We start from the raw sequence: 19,017 nt of genomic DNA, 5'->3' as shown, positions 1-19,017 counted from the left end.
ACTTTACATACAGAGAGAGATGCTGCAGAAAATTCTTCCAAGTGGCCCTTTTCAACTCATCCATTTTCAGAATGTTCTCTCTACTCTAGCAGAACAGTACACACCTGTCCCTGGGCTTTTGTTCAAAATAACGTTTGGGCCTGAGGGAGCTGATTTGTGGTACAAAAGGTCCTTCGATGAGCAGAGGCCCAGGACATTTCCTTAGCTCCATAACTGAAGTGAATTCTCTCCCAAGCTGAGTAAAAGAAGAAGAAGAAGAAAAAGCAACTTTTTCCTGCAAAGCAGTGCCAGGTGCAGCATAAATAAAGCAGCAAGTTGCTGTGAATCTTTCTTAAGATAATGGAACAATAGCTGAGGTTAGGGTTATTATCACAGAGCTCAGATATGGACAGAACTTAGTGTTGCTTTTAAAAGAATTAAATTGCAGGCTGCAGACCTAAGTACAGTATGCTGTTAAAACTTTACAGATACCTGAGTGTTGCCCACAAGCAGACTTGCTGGCTGAGACTGTTGATGGATGGGATAATGGAGCTTTTAATAGCTGTATTGCTAAATCCTTTCCATCCTGGGTGGGTAGTGACTGAAAGTAGTTTAGTCCTTCAGACAGAAAATTGATCCTCCGCGATATGAATATCCTGTTCTCCCCCAAGCTTTCTTCCTAGCTGTCTGTCCTTAAACAAATAAAAAAAATCTGTCCCTTTCTCCATTTTCCTGCCTTGGACTTTTAACAACTCCCCTTTCCCAGTTAGGTTCTTGCCTGCTTTAGTAAGAGGGCCAGTCACACTACACAGCCATCCTGCACCCCTAGACTGCCTTCCCTGGACCTGGGGGATTTGAGGAGATGATGCTTCTCTTTTTGTCTTCCTTTTTTGAAGACTTCAGAGGTGTCTGCTGTCATTTCCTCCTAATGGGCCTCCACGCCTGGACTCAAGAAATACCTTCTCAGTTGATAGCCTTGCTGTGTGTTGTGTTACTCCAGTTCAAATTGGCTGGCAATCACCTCTCTTGAAAATCCACCTGGAGGAAACCATTCTTGCAGCAAAGGGGTGCCCTTTAGTTATGGCAAGGGTGTCTCTGTGCTGCTGCAGAATAGACCCTTTTCTTGGAGTCCCATGACCCACCCTCCCAGCCAAAGCCTCCATGACCCGCGGGCTGTTCTACCCACAGAACCCTCGGGTGGTGAAGTGCATAAGGCTGCCTGCCACCCATCAGTGAGGGACACTGGAGGACTGCTCCTTTATTTTCAACCTCCTTGCTGATTAAGATGGGAAAATAGATCCAAACCCTGGCTGGGAAAGATGAGAGGAAGACAAATAGTGTGTTAAGACCAAAACACATATTTATAAAATCTTGATGAGGGAAATTGGTATGCGTGGCAATTTTTCTACCATTACTCACATCATTAATAGCAATTAAGCTTTTCAACATTCAGAACCCACAGAGTTCGATCGATAGCTGTGTAAGTACAGTATGTGATGGGTAGAGGGGAGGGCAGAGAGGACAGGATCTAGAGACAAAAGTTAACTTTATTTGGATTAGAGGTTGGCAGTAAGTCCTCTATAGAAAATCATTACCAATATTAGCAATGGCCACTTTTAAACAGAGTAAACAACTTACACTCTTAACACGAGTAAGTGACTATTTGTTATCAGAATGGGGAATTCATACTAGGATTGCAGTGCATTTGAGTTGCTAAAATAAGGACTTTAAATCTCAAGGGATATCATTGTTCTTTGTGTCATCATCATCATCATCTTCATCATAGGTTTTCATCCAAAGCACAGCAACTTGTTGTATTTTATTTTTGTTTTCTCTACATGCCCTGGACATATGTGAAAATTTGTAATTTTTTATTATTCATAATTTAAGTAGAAAACCCACCCTAAATTCTCATTCATAAGACTATTACATATATGTGTATGTGTGAATATATACCAGTGCACACACACGTATGCATACATACTCTTTTTCTTATCTGTATGAAGAAAAATTAGATTATTTAAACAGTATTAAATATTAATAAAACTAATGAATTTTATTTCATAAGAGACACACACACTTTTTTTTTTTTTTATTACTTACATTTAAACATTTTAATATTTATTTATTTATTTATTTTTGGCTGTGTTGGGTCTTCGTTTCTGTGCGAGGGCTTTCTCTAGTTGTGGCAAGTGGGGGCCACTCTTCATCGCGGTGCGCAGGCCTCTCACCGTCACGGCCTCTCTTGTTGCGGAGCACAGGCTCCAGACGCGCAGGCTCAGCAATCGTGGCTCACGGGCCCAGTTGCTCCGCGGCATGTGGGATCTTCCCAGACCAGGGCTCGAACCCGTGTCCCCTGCATTGGCAGGCAGATTCTCAACCACTGCACCACCAGGGAAGCCCAAGAGACACACACACTTTTATACGAAGCTCTAAAAGTCTTATGATACCACCTAGTTCAAATTAGTACTGAAACTTTGTACAGTACACATTTATTTTTGTTCTTTCTTTAGTCTATTAACAGTTTGGGTCTTGTATTTTTATTTTTTGTATTGTCTATTTTTATTTTGGAAAAATAAGGATGATTTTTACTTAATGGAGAGAAATGCGGAAGGACTTAATTTAGTGAAACACTGTACAGAAGATATTTTCAATATTTTGTTCTACGTTAGTGATACCAAAATTGTGCAGCTTTTGAAGCTTTATATAATTTTTTATATAATATAAATCGTATCTCTTCATAATCACAATAAAGACCAGTACTTTGCAGCTCATTTACAAAAGCAACCTGCATCATTTTCACTTGTGGTTTTAAACATAAGCCATGAAGACAGTCACGTATCGTGGTTCTCCAGCGTATTGTGTAAGAGATAATCATGTATATACTTCTGTCTTACAACCTCTGTCATTATTATGGCCTTGGCAACCTGGGCTATTTTTTTACTTAAAAGGTCGCTGCTTGTCACCAATTTCATGACACACAAGGCCAGGGTTATTTATAATTTGCACTCTTAAAGCTGAGCTGTTGCCTTGCTGTCTGGTGAACCTCTGGAATCATTACAATTATGTGTTCCCTGCGTGTTTCCCTGTATAGATGTTGCTTTGTTGTTGTAGTTGCTGATGCTGTTTAATCTGAAAACATGCCCTTCTCTCTGGGGTTAAACCTGATCTCTTTCTTCATTTCTATCTTTATTTTTTTTAAAATTAATTAATTAATTTATTTATGGCTGTGTTAGGTCTTCATTTCTGTGCGAGGGCTTTCTCTAGTTGTGGCAAGTGGGGGCCACTCTTCATTGCGGTGCGCGGGCCTCTCATTATCTCGGCCTCTCTTGTTGCGGAGCACAGGCTCCAGACGCGCAGGCTCAGCAATTGTGGCTCACGGGCCCAGCCGCTCCGCGGCATGTGGGATCTTCCCAGACCAGGGCTCGAACCCGTGTCCCCTGCACTGGCAGGCAGACTCTCAACCACTGCGCCACCAGGGAAGCCCCTCTATCTTTATTTTTGTGATTTTGGACTCTAGATACATTATTCTATTTCTGCCGTAGGGACGAAAACCACAAAACCACAGTATCTTAAAGTCGGGGCTGTAGGTGGTAAGAGTGTTCCCACAATTTACATTTTTATGAGATCTTCATTGAAATCATGAATCAGGTTATTTTTGATTCAGGCCAAGTAGAAGACTTGCCAGGACGACCTTCTCTCGTTGTTGCTCTGGACCCGTCATGCACACAATCTTCCTTGAAATCTGTGGCCCAGTCAACTTTCATCCTAAAAATAAGGGTGATTCTTTCTTTCCTTTTTTTTTTTTTGGCTGCGTGGGGTCTTCGTTGCTGCACATGGGCTTTCTGGCATTCTCTAGTTGCAGCGAGCGGGGGCTACTCTTCGTTGAGGTGTGCAGGCTCGGTAGTTGTGGCGCACGGGCTTTGTTGCTCCACGACATGTGGGCTCTTCCCCGACCAGGGATCGAACCCGTGTCCCCTGCATTGGCAGGCGGATTCTTAACCACTGTGCCACCAGGGAAGTCCCGGTGATTCTTTCTAATAACCTACTCTTTTGCATGCTCTGAAAAGAGAAAGAGAGTAAAATATTAATAGTGAGACTGAGGTTTGTATTTCATCAGAGTGAGCAAACAGAATGAAATATCTCAGTTTGCTGATTCCAAACTCATTCCCTCATTCTAAGTCTTCAGATCCCATGATAATTTCATCGCTGGGGTTCATCCAGATCCAACCAGATGTGCCACTGATAAATAGTATCAGAAAACACACAGTAGCGGAAGCAAAAGCCCTTCAACTTTTTTTTTTTTCCTCCGTCAGAATCAAATTTTCAGGCCTCTGGGAGAAACAACTCTCTACAAGACCTTGCATTTTCTTTTCACAGCTCCACAAGCAGCATGTCACAGAACGGCGTGAGCTTGAAAAGCTGGTTACTAAATCCTGCAGCAGAATGCCAGGTCTTTCAAGACTGTTTGACACATGTGTGTAGCTTAGACTGAGTGTAAAGGAAAGGAAAATGGGGTTCTTTTTGAAGGCGTATTTCCTTGCTTCACTTTCCCCGTCCAGTGGCCCTTCCCTGGGCTCCCCACCGATAACAGATCAGCTCAGTGCTGTTCGGGGCCAGCCTCATCAAGGGTCATGGAAGAAACTGTCTGTCTCCTTAATGTTGTTGATGAACAATTGCTTTATGCTTTGTTTGTGTAAGCAGAGCTCACTCGGCAATGTGTTTTCTTTGCTGAAGGCACCACTGATGTTATTTGAACGGTGTTGTGGAGTGGGTCTCCGAACACACGTTTGTTCCAAGGCGTGTGGTTATAGACATCCACTAGTAGAGACTGGGGTATTGTAAAGCCTAATCTCTTCACCCATTATTTTTGTATCGGGATATTTTTAATATGCTCGCTGATGATGCACATATGCTTTGAAATTTTGTCCTGCGTATTGCCTCATCATTGCTTACCAACAAATGGGATATGCTAGCTAGGCAGAAAGGGGACAATAGAGATTGCTTTCTTTCTCTTCGCACAAAAGCCAACCAGAGGAGCCACTCTTTAAGGAACAAACCCACGTGTTATCTTACCATGCTCCAAATGAACGCTGAGACTCATATGATTTCAGAAAATGATTATCGAGCCCAAGTCTCTCATTGGCTTTCAACTCTAAAAGAAAATCAATAACTTGTTTATAACAGTCTTCATTCAGAATAAGCCTATTGCACAATGTTGCGTAACACAAAGGGGGCAGAGGTCGGCGAGCACTTAAAAGGATTACTTAAGAGTGACTGCCATTGACGCTATGATCAACTATTGTCAGCTGTTTTGTAAAGTTAGAGGCACCGTTGTGTATTTGGAGTGGAGCTACTTTCAAAAGGCCAGATCTCGAAGGTGAGCTAAACGCTGATGGTGAGAAGCTAAAGCGTCCACAGGGGCCCAGCATCATGTATCACCCAGTATCTGGTTTTGGTCAGCGGCAGCAATGAGCAGATGACCTGCTGACCAAAGTATTTAGCCAGAGGATGGAAAATTTCTCTGTAGTGTATAATTAACCTAGGTAAAAATGCCATATCCTCATAGCTAAGGCAAAATGTATTATTTCATAACCAATTCCAGTAGCTGTTAGCTTGCAGATTCATTCTTTTGATAAGTGTTTCTGTTCACATGTGGCTGCCATCCGTGGATTGGAGGACCTGTACGTGGTGAACACTGCCTAGTTTCAACTAATCTTGGTTCAAAATTTAGCTGTCCTCCTTTAATAAAAGGGGCATCAGCTACATTGTATCCTACTGCTAGAGTAAAATACATAACTACCGAAAAGATTCACCAGCATGGCCGACTTTCAAGTGTGTACCCTTGGACTTTCCCACTGTTGTGAATTATTGTAGCAAATTTGTATATTTTTTGGCATTGACTTCTAGATTTCTGAGCAGCCTTACTCCCCTGTATTTGCTGTATATACAAGGGATGTAGACTAGTGTCTAATGTCAGTATTTACCAAACCTCACTTAGGCAGACTAGAAAGGTGGACGTCTCAATTTTAAACCATTCTAAAGCCGTAATTAAAATTTAGGATGATGGGGTATTTGGGGCTCACGAGATCAATGAGATGCCTCTTGAGAAAATTGCACTTGATTTTTAAGAAATTCACGGAAGTTGCAAATTGTTTCTAAGTCAGTCTGTGAGAATGGAAATAGTCACCCGGTCCTGTGATATTCGTAATTCCTGTCTCGTGACTCGTGTTGCCTTTTCCCCCTGCAGCCCAACTCCAGACCGTCGGCGCAGAGCGGCCGGCACTCGGTGTCGGTGGAGGTGCAGATGCAGCGGCAACGGCAGGAGGAGCGCGAGAGCTTCCAGCAGGCCCAGCGCCAGTACAGCTCCCTGCCCCGGTACGAGCACCCCACCCGCACCCCCGAGTGTCGCCATCCTCCCCGTCCTTGTCCCTTGGGAAATCCTTCCTCCCCAGTGCACTGTCTTCTTCTCCAATAACGAAGAACCGCACATAGATGGTGGGAATCATCGCTTCCTTAGAGGCCACCTTACCACGTGGCAGGGAGACCAGGAGGGAGGTGTTTCAGGAGATGCCCACACCTTCACTGGGCAGCTCCCTCACTGGACCTGAAGTGGCTTGATCCACGAGGACTGGGCTTAGGGGTCAGACCTGGGTTCTGGTACAGCAAGTCCCCTACACATGAACGAGTTCCGTTCTGAGAGCACGTTTGTAAGTCCAATTCGTTCATAAGTCCAACAAAGTTAGCCTAGGTACCCAACTAACACAATCAGCTACATAGTACTGCACTGTAATAGGTTTAGAATACTTTTCACACACATAATACCTAAAAAACAAAGACAAAAAATAAACATCTTTAATCTTACAGTACAGTACCTTGAAAAGCACAGTAGTACAGTACAACAGCTGACATACAGGGGCTGGCATCGAGTGAACAGGCAAGAAGAGTTACTGACTGGAGGAGGGAGAGGAGGTGGGAGATGGTAGACCGAAGGATCGTCAGCAATAGGAGACGGAGGGCAAGCTGCAATTTCCGTCATGCCTGTCGTTGATGGCACAGGTTCTGGTTCCTCGCTGGAACCAGATGCAGGTTCACATCTTTGAAAGTTCGCAACTTGAAGGTTCGTATGTAGGGGACTTACTGTGTTGGTTCTGCGACCTCCCCTGGGGCTGGAGACAGATTCCTCAACTGAGAAATGGAAAGAGAGCTTTTACTTTGCTCAGCTCAGGGGTAACTAGGATAAATGGTATCTTGTAAATCTAGAGTTCTCCAAAAGGATAGGTGCTAAATGCTCCAGGCACCGTATTTAGGGGGGATCAGTGGTCCCAAACCTGCCTCTCTTGCCGTCCTGCCATCCTTGCTTCTGCTCAGTGTTGAACCTCGGAGAGTCCCGGGATGTCCACCTGCCTAGCTGACGGCCGAGCCAGAAGGGTTTCCCTGCCGGGCTCCCCACGTGGAGGCCCCTCTGCCCCAGGGCTTCTCTGCCAAAGGCCTGGAGAGCCCTCAGGTAACGGCGCCCTAAGACATTGACGTGATAGCCCTTTTCCATCTAAGTATTGTAGATAATGAAAGTGTTTAAAAACATTCAGCTTTCCAAACTTCCCCAAAGAAGTCACTCCTATCATCACAATTCTTACAGGCGTTTGTACGGAACACGATTTCAAAACCAGGTGACAAAAACATTTTGGGTGGAAAACGGTCTACTTACCATGTTTATATCAAGTAGACCATTTTGAATTTGGGGGAAAACAGTGCTGGGGTGGGGCAGATTTGACCGACTGATATAAAAGTGATCCTGATTCTAATAAAGGTGAGTCCTTTTTTTAATGTTAAATAATCACTATAACAGCCCTGGGGGACTTCACTGCACTGATCCGGGTCAGCCACGCCCACGTGGGTGTGAGTGCAGCTCTCTACCAGGAGGGGCACTGCCTAGTGTGGGAACTTGATCACTCAGCTGTTCTCTCTCAATCCGTAAAGCTGTGTCTCCTTTGAGTACGGAAGTATCCTTTCTTTTACATAGGAGCGTAACTAACAGTTATTTAGCCCACTCTAGGCAAGAGTCATTGAAGTTTAGGTCTAGACAAGACCTTGGAGAGCACGTCTTGCAAGGAAACAACTCAGAGAAATTAAGGGACTCTCCTCAAGGTCACACACTAGTATGTAATTCCACCAGAATTCCAACCCCACCCTGCCCAACCCTGACCCTAAACCACTATTTTGTAATGCTCATTGCTACCGAGGGCTTTGGTGCTCACATTTGGAACGTGAGCAGATATGGATATAAAGGTCTCTGTGCTCTGCTGCCCTTAGCACTTGGGGGAAGGCCACCGCCTGAATCACCCCAGAGCGTCAAATGGGCAACACTTCAAGGAACACAAAAAGCTTCTCCTGTGTAAGTGCCCTTCTTGCCGCCTGTCGGCTTGCCTTCCATCAGAAAGATGAGCGTGATGATGGGGGTGACCCGACACACGTGGTGTGGCCCTGCTGTCCCAGCCACGCAGTGGCCACTGTGAATCACGGCCCACGCAGGTGGTGTTGTCCGCGCAGGGGCTGTGATCTTATCTTATTGGCAGCATGTTTGGCTTCTTATATTTTAGTTGTGTTTGAGAGTATTTGTAAGAAATGGAGGAGAGCTCTCATAAAGCGTGTGTAAGAAGAAAGTGAGATGGGAAATGGCCAGGACTAGGGAAGGGGAGGAGGAGGGATAGGGGTGGGAGGGCCTGGTGGGAGGAGAGACTCTGGGGCCCCATCCTTGGGAAGAGGACCAGAGAGAGGCAGGTGCACCGGATTTCTCCTGCTCACCTTCCAAAGTCGCTCAGTTCTCCAAACGGATCCTTTCATCCTGGCGCCCCCTCTCCATCTCCACTCCTAACCCTCTCCATCTCCACTCCTAACCCTCTCCAGCTCTCTCCTCCTCTGTGCTTCTCTCCCTCCTCTCCCCCTGAAGCACAGGTAGAAGCACCTGTAATTCCATGGACCAGAGGCTTGCTGCTGCTGGGACTATTGCTGTCAGTTAGTGTTTCCCTAAAGAACCAGAACTTTCCCTCTGGTAGTTTATAACTCCCTTACTATTAGCCATTTTATTCTGTGCGGATAGGAGAAAAGTAGAAATCTTAAAATTAAAGAGCTGTGTGAGTTTAGGTGAGTGGGGCTGGTCGGCCTGTACGTCACATTCACTTCTTTTAGCGAGTACAGGTGGGGGGGTTAATTTGCATATAACTTATTGTCAGCCCTCCGTATCCATGGTTCCATCCACAGTTCCATCCACGACTCCTCTGTATCCATGGATTCAACCAACCACAGACCGTGTCATCCTGAGGTATTTACTCTCGGAAAATATCCATGTATAAGTGGGTCCGTGCAGTTGAAACCCATGCAGTTAAAGGGTCAACTGTAATTCCTCAACGTGCATCTCTGAGTGAGGGAATTAGGAATGCGGGGCCTTGCACACAGCTTGGTTCCTTGCAGGGAACCTCGCTCAGCCAGAGGCTGGAGATCGGAGGGGGGGCTGTGACCCGCACGAGCTGGAGGCGAAATCCCCGTTTCTGACATGTGATATTCTTCAAAGACACTTGACCTCAGCTCTTCGGATGTGGACAATTAGCGGACTTTGGTCTAAGCAAGTTGCTGTGGCATTTGAGACCAAAATGATTTCACGCGCACACAAAGAGTCCAGTTGCAAAGTGGAGCATAAAAGAAAACAAATGGTCGAGACTCTGTATCAGGCGCGCTAGGTGAGGTGGTTTGAATTAGAGGGATGTATACGCACCAGAGGGGTTTGTAAATTCTCACTGTGATTAAGGAAACCTATAGGCAGACTTCAGGTTGCATTGTGAAATGTCAGGAAGAAACACTAGCCAGGTGGTAACATGAGATCGGGGGGAAGGGGACACGAGTGGCCACACACTGAATTCTCAATCAGAGGAGGGTTTCTTTTTTATTCCTAAATTAGTTTTCTTTTTTCTGTTTTACTTTCTTTTTTTAAATCCTTTAAAAAATGCCTAGCTTAGTTCCTTAGTATCCAAAAGGCAGCTCTAAATCTGAGTAGTAGAAAAGTATGTTGGGTCTTAGTCACTGATAGAAAAGCATATTCAAGATTCTTTGTTGAATGCTTTTCTTTACCTTTCCTCTGCATCTTTCCTCCTGCCATTGGTGGCTTCTTGCTCATCCACCTTGCTTCCCGGCTGTGTCTCCACGCCCTGACTCAGTCTCCCCCACAGGTCCGTTTATTACGTGTCTCGACTGCCTCTCACCTTGTCAGCTGTGGTCTGTCTTTCTTCATCCCTGTGTGTCCTCCTCAGCGCAGTGACTGACGGCTTTCCTCAGGCGCTGGGGCTTTGCTGGGTGTCCTGTACATGACAGTGGTCTTCAGGCATCATCACTAAGCGGCAGTTATTGCCACACCAGGGTCTGTGCTTTGGGTCGACTGAGGCATGAGTCCAGTGAGCGCATTCCAGGACCCAACAAACCTGCGTGCTGACTGTAAAGACACTCATTGGAAGGAATGATGCTTTGTTGCTCCTGTGGTTATTCGTGGCCTTTGAGCAATGCTGGGACAGTGGAAAGCTTGCTTCTGATTCTGACTCTGGGACGTGTTTGTGAGTTGCTTCCCCGAGTGAGGGCTCTCCAGTTAGTCCCTGGTACCTTTCTCTGCTCCCTGATCTCTACCAGCCCTTCAGACAGAGGACAGAAAGCTGATCTTTTTGTTTATTTTTTTCCCTTGGTCAGAAAGATGCCCTCCCAAACCCAGAGCCTAATTATTGGAGGCAAAGTCACTTGAAAGTCACCCAGTAGTGAACCGTGTACTATATGCCACACTTTTGTGAGCACTTTACGTCTGTGATTTCATTTATTTCTCCCCAGAACCCTATGAGATTAGAGGTTATGCCTGTTTCACAGATGATGCACCTTGGGCCCAGGGAGGGTAACTCCCCCAGGCTCACACAGCCACACGCGCAGACTCAGGGCTGGACCTGTGTCCGCGGGACGCCCAGCCTCTCTCGCGCTGTGCTCCGCGCCTGCGCGCCTCATCTTCCAGTGGCGGAAACTCTGTCTGCTGCTTGCTCGTGTTTCTCTACGACCTGCTCATTTCTCGTCCTCTTTAATCAAGAGCTTGTTGCTACGCTAGCTTCCTTTCTGAGGAAGCGTGTGTGTGTGTGTACGTGTGTCCATGCGTCCATGTGTACATATCTGTGTGTATGTACTTTCCTCAAGTGTCTTACTTCGAACCTCAGGGAGGTTTTCTTCCTTCTCTCTAAACTGCTTCATTTGAAGAAAATTTTAGCTTCAAGAAATTCTTTCTCCCACATCGTCATAATTTCCATCCTGAACAAACCGTTAGTGAATTCTCAATGTGTTTGAATACAAAAAGACTCTGTTTTCCTGGGACTGATTCAAAATGCAACTTCCGGTACGTGGAGCAAAGCCTCCGGCATCGTGGACTTGGAGATGGGGACGGACAGGGCTAGTGGATCCCCGTGGACCAAGGATGAAGAAGCCTATTTCCGGTTATCCTTAAACTGATAACTAACCCGTGAAGGAATCCCACGTTGTCGCTATAACATCAGTAACAAGTTTGTTGTTTTAATTAAAGTTTCATGATTAATGTCAAATCCCTTGGTTTCATGCTGGCACTTTCCATCATTCACTGCTCTGAGCGGATTAATTTATGACTCTTTAAGTGAAGGTAATCAGTGCTTTAGGCAAGTAAACTATTCCATCAAATATAAGGATTCTTGCCTGGGCTGACTGTACACATGGCCCAATTCCCATTAAAAGGATGGATATACTGTAGACTAGACTGTTCAGTTAATCAGAGTCATATCCAGGGAGGATTCTGGACAGTAGTTCATCTTTCTTATTGAAAATACCCTTGACTACATTTTAGGTCATATGGAAAATGGGCAGATTTTATCCCAAACCATGTCGACGGCACTTCTGAATGTTCAGGAATACAAATGGCTTCATTCCTGTGGGAGACCCAGTGCTGCATAGACCTTATTTTTCCTCTACCAGTCTTTCTGAACACTCTGTCATGTTGTGTGTGTTGATGTGAAAGGCTGAACAATACGTACTGGCACCGAATGATTTTCTTATTGATAAATGGAGCAATATATTTTGTTTTATGGCTCAATTCTCGCTCCTTCTCTTCCATTTTTAAGGCAAAAAAATTAGGGCATGTCTTCCTTCCTGGCACAAAATTGTTTTACTTTATCATAGCCAATCTTATTGTAAATTCATAAAAGCATCTAGAGACTTGATAGTAAATTAAAGATGTTTCAAAACAATAATGTTTCCTGAAAATGATGTGCAACTTTATTGCAGAAGGGATAAGAAGCTGAAATTTCTATAGGACTCTGATTTATTTCCCCATCCTGGGGTGACAGGAAATGGGTTGAGTAGGTTACCCTGGGCTTGGGTAAGGATGCCGTGGGCAGGAAAATAGTGCTTCCTCCACACACGTCCAGGTTCTGCAATCTTGATGAACATGTATTCCGAAGGGTGTCAGTTGCTGACATATACAACTCAAGAGCCGGGGCTTTAAGGGACTGCCTGTTGCATTTTTAATCATAAAGCAGTCTAGACTTAAATCTTTCATAACTGAACTCAAATCAGAATCCATCACACGTACTTCATATTAGCTGGCGTCTCTGGCATGATGGTGGTAGCTGTGTAAAATATTTGTTTGGCTTGTTTAGAATTGAATTGTAATGTTCTAAAGCGAGAAATTATTGCTGGTGTAGAAGCTGCCAAATCGCTAATACCCCTAACAGCGTTCTGCCAATGAGTCTAAACTGCAGGAGATATTGTCACCCTGAGCAGAACAGATAGCACCACCCAGACACAGATGGGGGACCCTGTTTCTGAGTAGCTGCAGAATCTGTTAGCTCTCTCTCCTGTGTAGCCATTGTTTGTGCAGACTTGTCTCAGACTTGAACTTGCCAGGGACAGTCATGTTTTCATCCTCCCGCCCCTATCACAGTGTCTGGCACGTGACTGGAACCAAATACAGTAAGTCCCCTGCATTCGACCGAGTTCCGTTCCGAGAGCACGTTCGTAAGTCCAACAAAGTTAGCCTAGGTACCCAACTCACACAGTCAGCTATACAGTACTGTACTGTGATCGTTTTATAATACTTTCCACACAAATAGTACATAAAAAAACAAACCAACCCCCAAAATAAAGAAAACATGTTTAATCTTACAGTACAGTACTTGGAAAAGTACAGCAGTGCCAGCTACATCACTGCTGCTTTTACGCTTGCTTCCGGACATCCTGGGCTTGAAATGAAGACACTGTACTACTGTACTCTACACGGTACTGTACAGTAAAGTACACAAAAGCACAACCATTTGTAGAGGAGGCACGCACGTGACAATGTACGCCAGACACGTGAAGTAACTTTCCGTGATTGGTGCATTCGCATGTTTGAAAGTTCACAACTTGAAGGTTCGTATGTATGGGACTTACTGTAATGTTTGTTGGGATATAGAAATCCTATTTTGGCTCAGCCCTGCCCCCTCACTCCTTCCTTCCTTCCATCTCTCTCCCTCCCCTTTACCCAACCCTCACACTCACCTTTGGGCTTTGCTTTCTAGGCAGAGCAGGAAAAATGCCAGCTCCGTCTCCCAGGATTCTTGGGAGCAGAACTACTCCCCTGGGGAAGGCTTCCAGAGTGCCAAGGAGAACCCCAGGTATTCCAGCTACCAAGGCTCCCGGAACGGCTACCTGGGCGGGCACGGCTTCAACGCCAGGGTCATGCTGGAGACCCAGGAGCTCCTCCGCCAGGAGCAGAGGCGGAAAGAGCAGCAGGTGAAGAAGCAGCCCCCTCCCCCCGAGGGGCTCAGCAACTATGACTCATATAAAAAAGTCCAGGACCCCAGTCACGTCCCCGCCAAGGGGCCCTTCCGGCAGGACGTGCCCCCCTCCCCGTCTCAGGTCGCCAGGCTGAGCAGGCTCCAGACTCCTGAGAAAGGGAGGCCCTTCTACTCCTGAGCAGGAGGAGGGCAGACGCTTCGTGTCATGCAATAAAGGACATTTTCCTGTGAAGACTTGCATTTTGGGAGTTTTTTTGAAACCTCGGTGGTAGTATGGAATATTTCTGTTGCTGGTATTAGTGCCTTTAAGCAGTGTGGGCAATTCGACGGAAGGCCTTAAATGTCTTTGCCACTGTGTCCCAAGTGTCTGTTTCATGGAAGGATTTCCCGCCATCTGACAATCACCTGTTCGAGGCATCATACGCTCTGCATCTCTCAGGTACTGGGAATCTGGCCCAGCCCGGGAGACGTCGTGGCTTCGTGTTACCGCCCCGTACAGCTTGTGGCAACAGATTACCCTGAAGTCAAGGGTGACATTGATCCCTCTTTTTTCCCTTTAAGTTTCTTAGGTGAGGTGACATCTCCATCTCTGGTGGATGAAAGTGGGTGACATACACCAGTAATTGGGACTCCGTGGTACTTCCCGGCACAGTCATTTTTAATCCTTTGTAACCAGCATGGTTTCCCTTTTCTTTCTCAGCTCCTTGCAACAAGAAAGTTCCTTCATCTAAAAGAAGCTAAGCCATATTCCAACACTGTCTGTTTATCAGGGGGGGTCCTTTTGTAACTGCCTTATAACTCAGTGTTACCAATAAAGTGATTATTGTGTCGCGTGTATAAATACCCTTGCTCAGTCCTGATCCTTGCACGTGTCTTGAGTCACCATGGCTCTGCGTGGGGAACGGGGGAGACAGGCGTCAGCCCTGGTGGGGCAGGGGGCCGCCCACCCGCCGGCCCAGTGTGTGTCATGACACGGTGGGTGGTAGCTAAGGAAAGAAAGAATTCTCCCAGGATGAGCGTCTGGCCCAGTACATCCCAGCCATTCTTTTTAAATTAGTTTTTGTTTGATGAGTTGGCAGGAAGGGCATAGCATGGAACAAGGATCAGTCAGACACTCATTTTGGGATTCCAGAACCTCATCTGCTTTCTCCGGTTTTGAAAGTCGGTTGCGATGGATGGTTGTCTATTCATCCACCTGTTGTCTCTCTGCCTGGTGATGTCATCCAGGTTTCTAGATAATTCTGCCATGAAATAGAAAAGGTAAATAAATAAGAAGAAAGCTGTTCCACATCCCACAGAACATTCTGGTGTCCCCAAACAGGGGTAACAAAAGATTGCCCTGGTGTCAATATGTTAATGTACGTGCGGGTCATGAGGACCTGGGTTACTCCCGTGTTCCCATCTTCTCATTTGTTGGTCTGAACATCCTGTTGTAAACCGTGGCTGGATTGCTAAAGTGCCTGCGAATCCCGATGTGAAAAAAGCTTGAGATGAAAGCTCAGCATACTGTGTGTTAACAAAAAAGAAAAAAAAAGACATGTACTGATATGCCTATTTTTTATTTTTACTGGCACATTGTATTTTTGTGTCCACTTCTTTTTAGAAAATATGTGAGTGGTTCATCCCCATACCTGCGTCTCTTTTGCATTTCTGTGTAATGGTTCTGTTTGTTCACGGAGCATAGCGATGTTGAAATGATGTGACCAGTGTAAGCGTGGTGACCTCCGACAACAGTTGCTCTCCCTCACAGCCTCCGCTGTGCTGTGAGAAACAGCTTTCCCTGTACATATGAGACTTCTAATAAAAGGCATATTTCTTCCTGTTCTCTGTGTGTCTGTAGTATTCCTGTGAAAACTCTCCTAGCTGGGATTTTTTTAAAGTCTACTAGCAGAAGTAATTTTTTTTTCCATATTTAGAGAAAGTTGAAAGTTTCCTCATCTCTGTCTGTGCAAACACGGAAGTGGGTGATTGATTGTTTATTTGAACACCTGAGGAGAGAGGGGACAGGGAAGAGAGAAAGACCTAATTAATGAGTCCACTGGAAGGCCCAGGCTGCCCAGAGCAGCTGGGAAATTCGGAATGGAAGGAACCGATACACTAGAATAAATAAAAGAATAATTATACAGGGAGCGATGTAATATTTCCGTTGTTGCCCTTTGCACTATGGACCATTTCAACAAGGCGAATGTTCTGCTTGAGTCCTAACCATGTGTACCTCGATCCCAGAGAGAAGTCCAAATTCAAGCTGACTTCCAAACTAGCCTGGTTCTTACTTCCCAGATTACACAATGAGGCTTTGCTCCTTCTTCCAGAGGGACACTCGTTAATATTTGTATGGTGCTTTGAAGGCACAAAGGGCACTAGATCCCTGGGTGGGCCTTGTGCACCATTATGGTCGTGGTCGCCACCCAAAGGGCAGGCTTTGCAAAGACCTGTCCAAAATGCCCTCCCATGGAGGGCCGAGCATCAGCTGGTTGTCATAACAACCCTTATGCTGCCACTAAATCCAAACTCTGTCACCTCCAGATTAGTAACGAGAGGTGTATAGCAAGCCAAGGAGATAACACGTCTTTGGTTCTTATACGCCTACAAGGTGTGGGAAAGTAGAAAAGCGAAGATGGACAGATTTGTTAATTTTCTCGCTGACCAGGAGTCCCGCTGCAAATGCCAAAACTCACAGGTTATTTATCTCAACTGACAGTGAGAAGAGAGACAGTACTGAATGCTGTGGGAGCCTAAATCACAGAGGATTTGTTGATTAAAACTGACAGTTTGAGCCACACAGAGAAGAGGAGGAGAAATAGATGTGGGTCAGCACAGAAGTGAGAATATGCCCGACGAAGCAATCTTGTCTAAATGAACTGGCCTCTGCTCCAGCACATCTCACAAGGACTTGCTGGGACCAGAGGGAGAGTGTGTCCACAGGGAGAAGTCTCAAGTCAGGAAAGGGTGCAGGTGGCAACCCCGAGGCCCTCACACAGCTAAGGATGGAGGTGCACTCAACTGTCCCTCAGAAAACGTGGTCCCCCTGTTATCGCTTCTCTTAGGCCATTAGGACTATAGATAGTCTTATAAATATGTATATGTAACTATACATTATAAAACAACATTATATAATGAAGCAGTAGTCTGTGTAACTCAAGCACCCCACCCACCTCCTTTCCCTGGAGTCAGTTAGACCAAAGGCAGCTCAGAGGTGAGCGGAGCCCAGGTATCTCACTAAAAGGAAGGAGAGATGGACCCGGGCTCCTCAGGTTTTCTGCCAAGGAAGTCAAATCTATCAACTCCGAGACGGTAAACCAAATGAATTTTGTTTCATCGAGTGGGGGCCATTGGTTTTGTTGCAAACCCGTTTTGAAAAAGGGCAGAAAATAAGCAAAGATTGCTGACCACCACTTAGGTGGCAGTGGGCTTTGTCATGATCTGCCACCATGAGTCTGAACACGAGGCCAGAGGGAAGAAGAGACCGGGGGTCCGGAGGCTTCTCTGTCCACATCATTTACCCCAAAAGGGCACTCATCTCCTGGGCTGCTCCCCTTCTCCGATTGTTTTCATTAGGGAGTAGACGTTGTTCGTGTATACACATGACAGGCACATGCAGCAGATGTGAAATGCGTACGTAATTCTATATTTAGCTGGTTATTTTCATGTGTCCCTTATTTCATTCTTAAAACCCAAGTCTTACCTCCAGTTGATATCAACCTGAGCTTAAGCAGATAGTAATTTGTTTCTGGCTTTGTTTGCTGGTCCTGGCAGAGGAAGTGACTGAGGTTCCATCATGCTTGTCCCATCGTGGATGTCCTTGTACGACATGGTGTGCCGTACATTTAAATGTCTATTTAACAGTCAGTTCTTTTCTTCTCTTTTTTTTTTTTTTTAACAAAGATTACTCTGACAATGACATGTCAGGCAAGGAGATAATCTTTTCTTACTTCAGAGACAGGATATCATCTTAATAAGGCAGCTAATAAGAATGTTCACAGGTCAGAAAGTGAGAATGATGGAGAGACTTTAATGGAAAAACCATCTTCAGCTCTGAGTAATGATTAGATCACAAAGCTGGTTGAATTAAATTGACTTTTTCTTTTTTTTTAGTGCAAGGAGGATGAAGGTTGTAATTCTGAGCATAAGCTTTTTTTTTTTTTTTTGAACAAGAAACTGATATTTTACTTCAGATTTCATAGAGAAAAGGTGGGATTATCATTGCCTTCCACACGGAAGGAGCTTATTTTCCCGTTAGACGGGTTGTTCCCTCCAAAATTCATCATCTTCCCAGTCAGCATACATCTTCCTCTGCCTCCTTTTCCTTTTCCCTCAGCTTTCATATTCAGCAAAGGAAAAATCGATGGGTGCCCTTTGTCCATAAATTTAGTTTTTTTAGATTAAACCCTATAGTGGAGAATTTGATTTTTATAAAAGATTCCATTATGAGTCAGATAAGATCAAACGTCTTTGCTAAAGAAGGTAATCGCTTTTCCTCGTGAGTTTTTTTTTTTTTTTCCTTTCTGAGTTTAAATTTCAACGATCAGTTTTTATCTCCTCATTTTTAATTTTTTAAAGCGAGTTATCTGTGCGCTGGCCTGTCACTCCCTAGATGTGTCTATTTCATTCCGGACACGGGAGAAAAGTGCAAGAAACAAGGACTAAGGCTTCCCACTGTGAAGCCGAACAATTACTCATCTTTCATCCTCAACATTTATTTCCTCACAGGATCAATTAAATGTGTGAAAAAAGGGCTTTTTTGAATTGCTCAACTAACTGCTGAGTCACCTTGCACTGTCGTTGGCTTAGAAAAACCGTTTGGAGTTTGTTCCCATCTCTGCAAAGTCTCGTGATGATCTGAGTCTCCTCCTGGGGTGTCATCAGCTCTCGGATCAGCGGCTGGAAGGTGGTGTCAGGGCGGGAGCCCTTCTCCCTTCTCTGAAGGCAGGTTGCTGCTTGCTAGGACGCTCCTTCTGAAACTGGAGTTTGGCTTCCATGAGGGATTTTACGATGCAAATATTTTAAGTACAACTTTGAAGATTTTGCCATTAAAAACAGTCTCACGTGGCTCAGGGCCCAGCCGACTGCAAACTACAAGGGGGAAGTGCCATAAATTGCTGGCAAGGGACAGGAAGGAAACAGCCCAAATTTCTAAACCATTCGTGACCTTGGTGAATGATTTGGTTTCAGGGTTCAGCTCATATCTGATTTGCTTTTATTCGGCTCTCGTTGTCAG

General features: G+C 45.2%; 1 protein-coding gene across 13 annotated transcripts in view; it reads left to right on the top strand.

Moving 5' to 3' along the window:
* Positions 1–15,624, top strand: part of PARD3 (par-3 family cell polarity regulator) — a 629,285-nt gene extending 613,661 nt beyond the window's left edge. For all 13 annotated transcript variants that reach the window (XM_036842192.1, XM_036842191.1, XM_036842188.1 and 10 more), the window contains 2 exons: positions 6,230–6,357; positions 13,581–15,624. In XM_036842192.1, coding sequence (XP_036698087.1) covers positions 6,230–6,357; positions 13,581–13,977 — 525 coding nt within the window. In that variant the 3' untranslated portion in view covers positions 13,978–15,624. The remainder of the gene's footprint in view (positions 1–6,229; positions 6,358–13,580) is intronic.
* Positions 15,625–19,017: the final 3,393 nt, after the last annotated feature.

Source organism: Balaenoptera musculus, chromosome 2 (genome assembly GCF_009873245.2).
Source record: "Balaenoptera musculus isolate JJ_BM4_2016_0621 chromosome 2, mBalMus1.pri.v3, whole genome shotgun sequence".
In the NCBI taxonomy this organism is placed as follows: Eukaryota; Metazoa; Chordata; class Mammalia; order Artiodactyla; family Balaenopteridae; genus Balaenoptera; species Balaenoptera musculus.
Note: the sequence above shows the minus strand (reverse complement) of the source record. Positions and strands in the feature narration are given on the sequence as shown.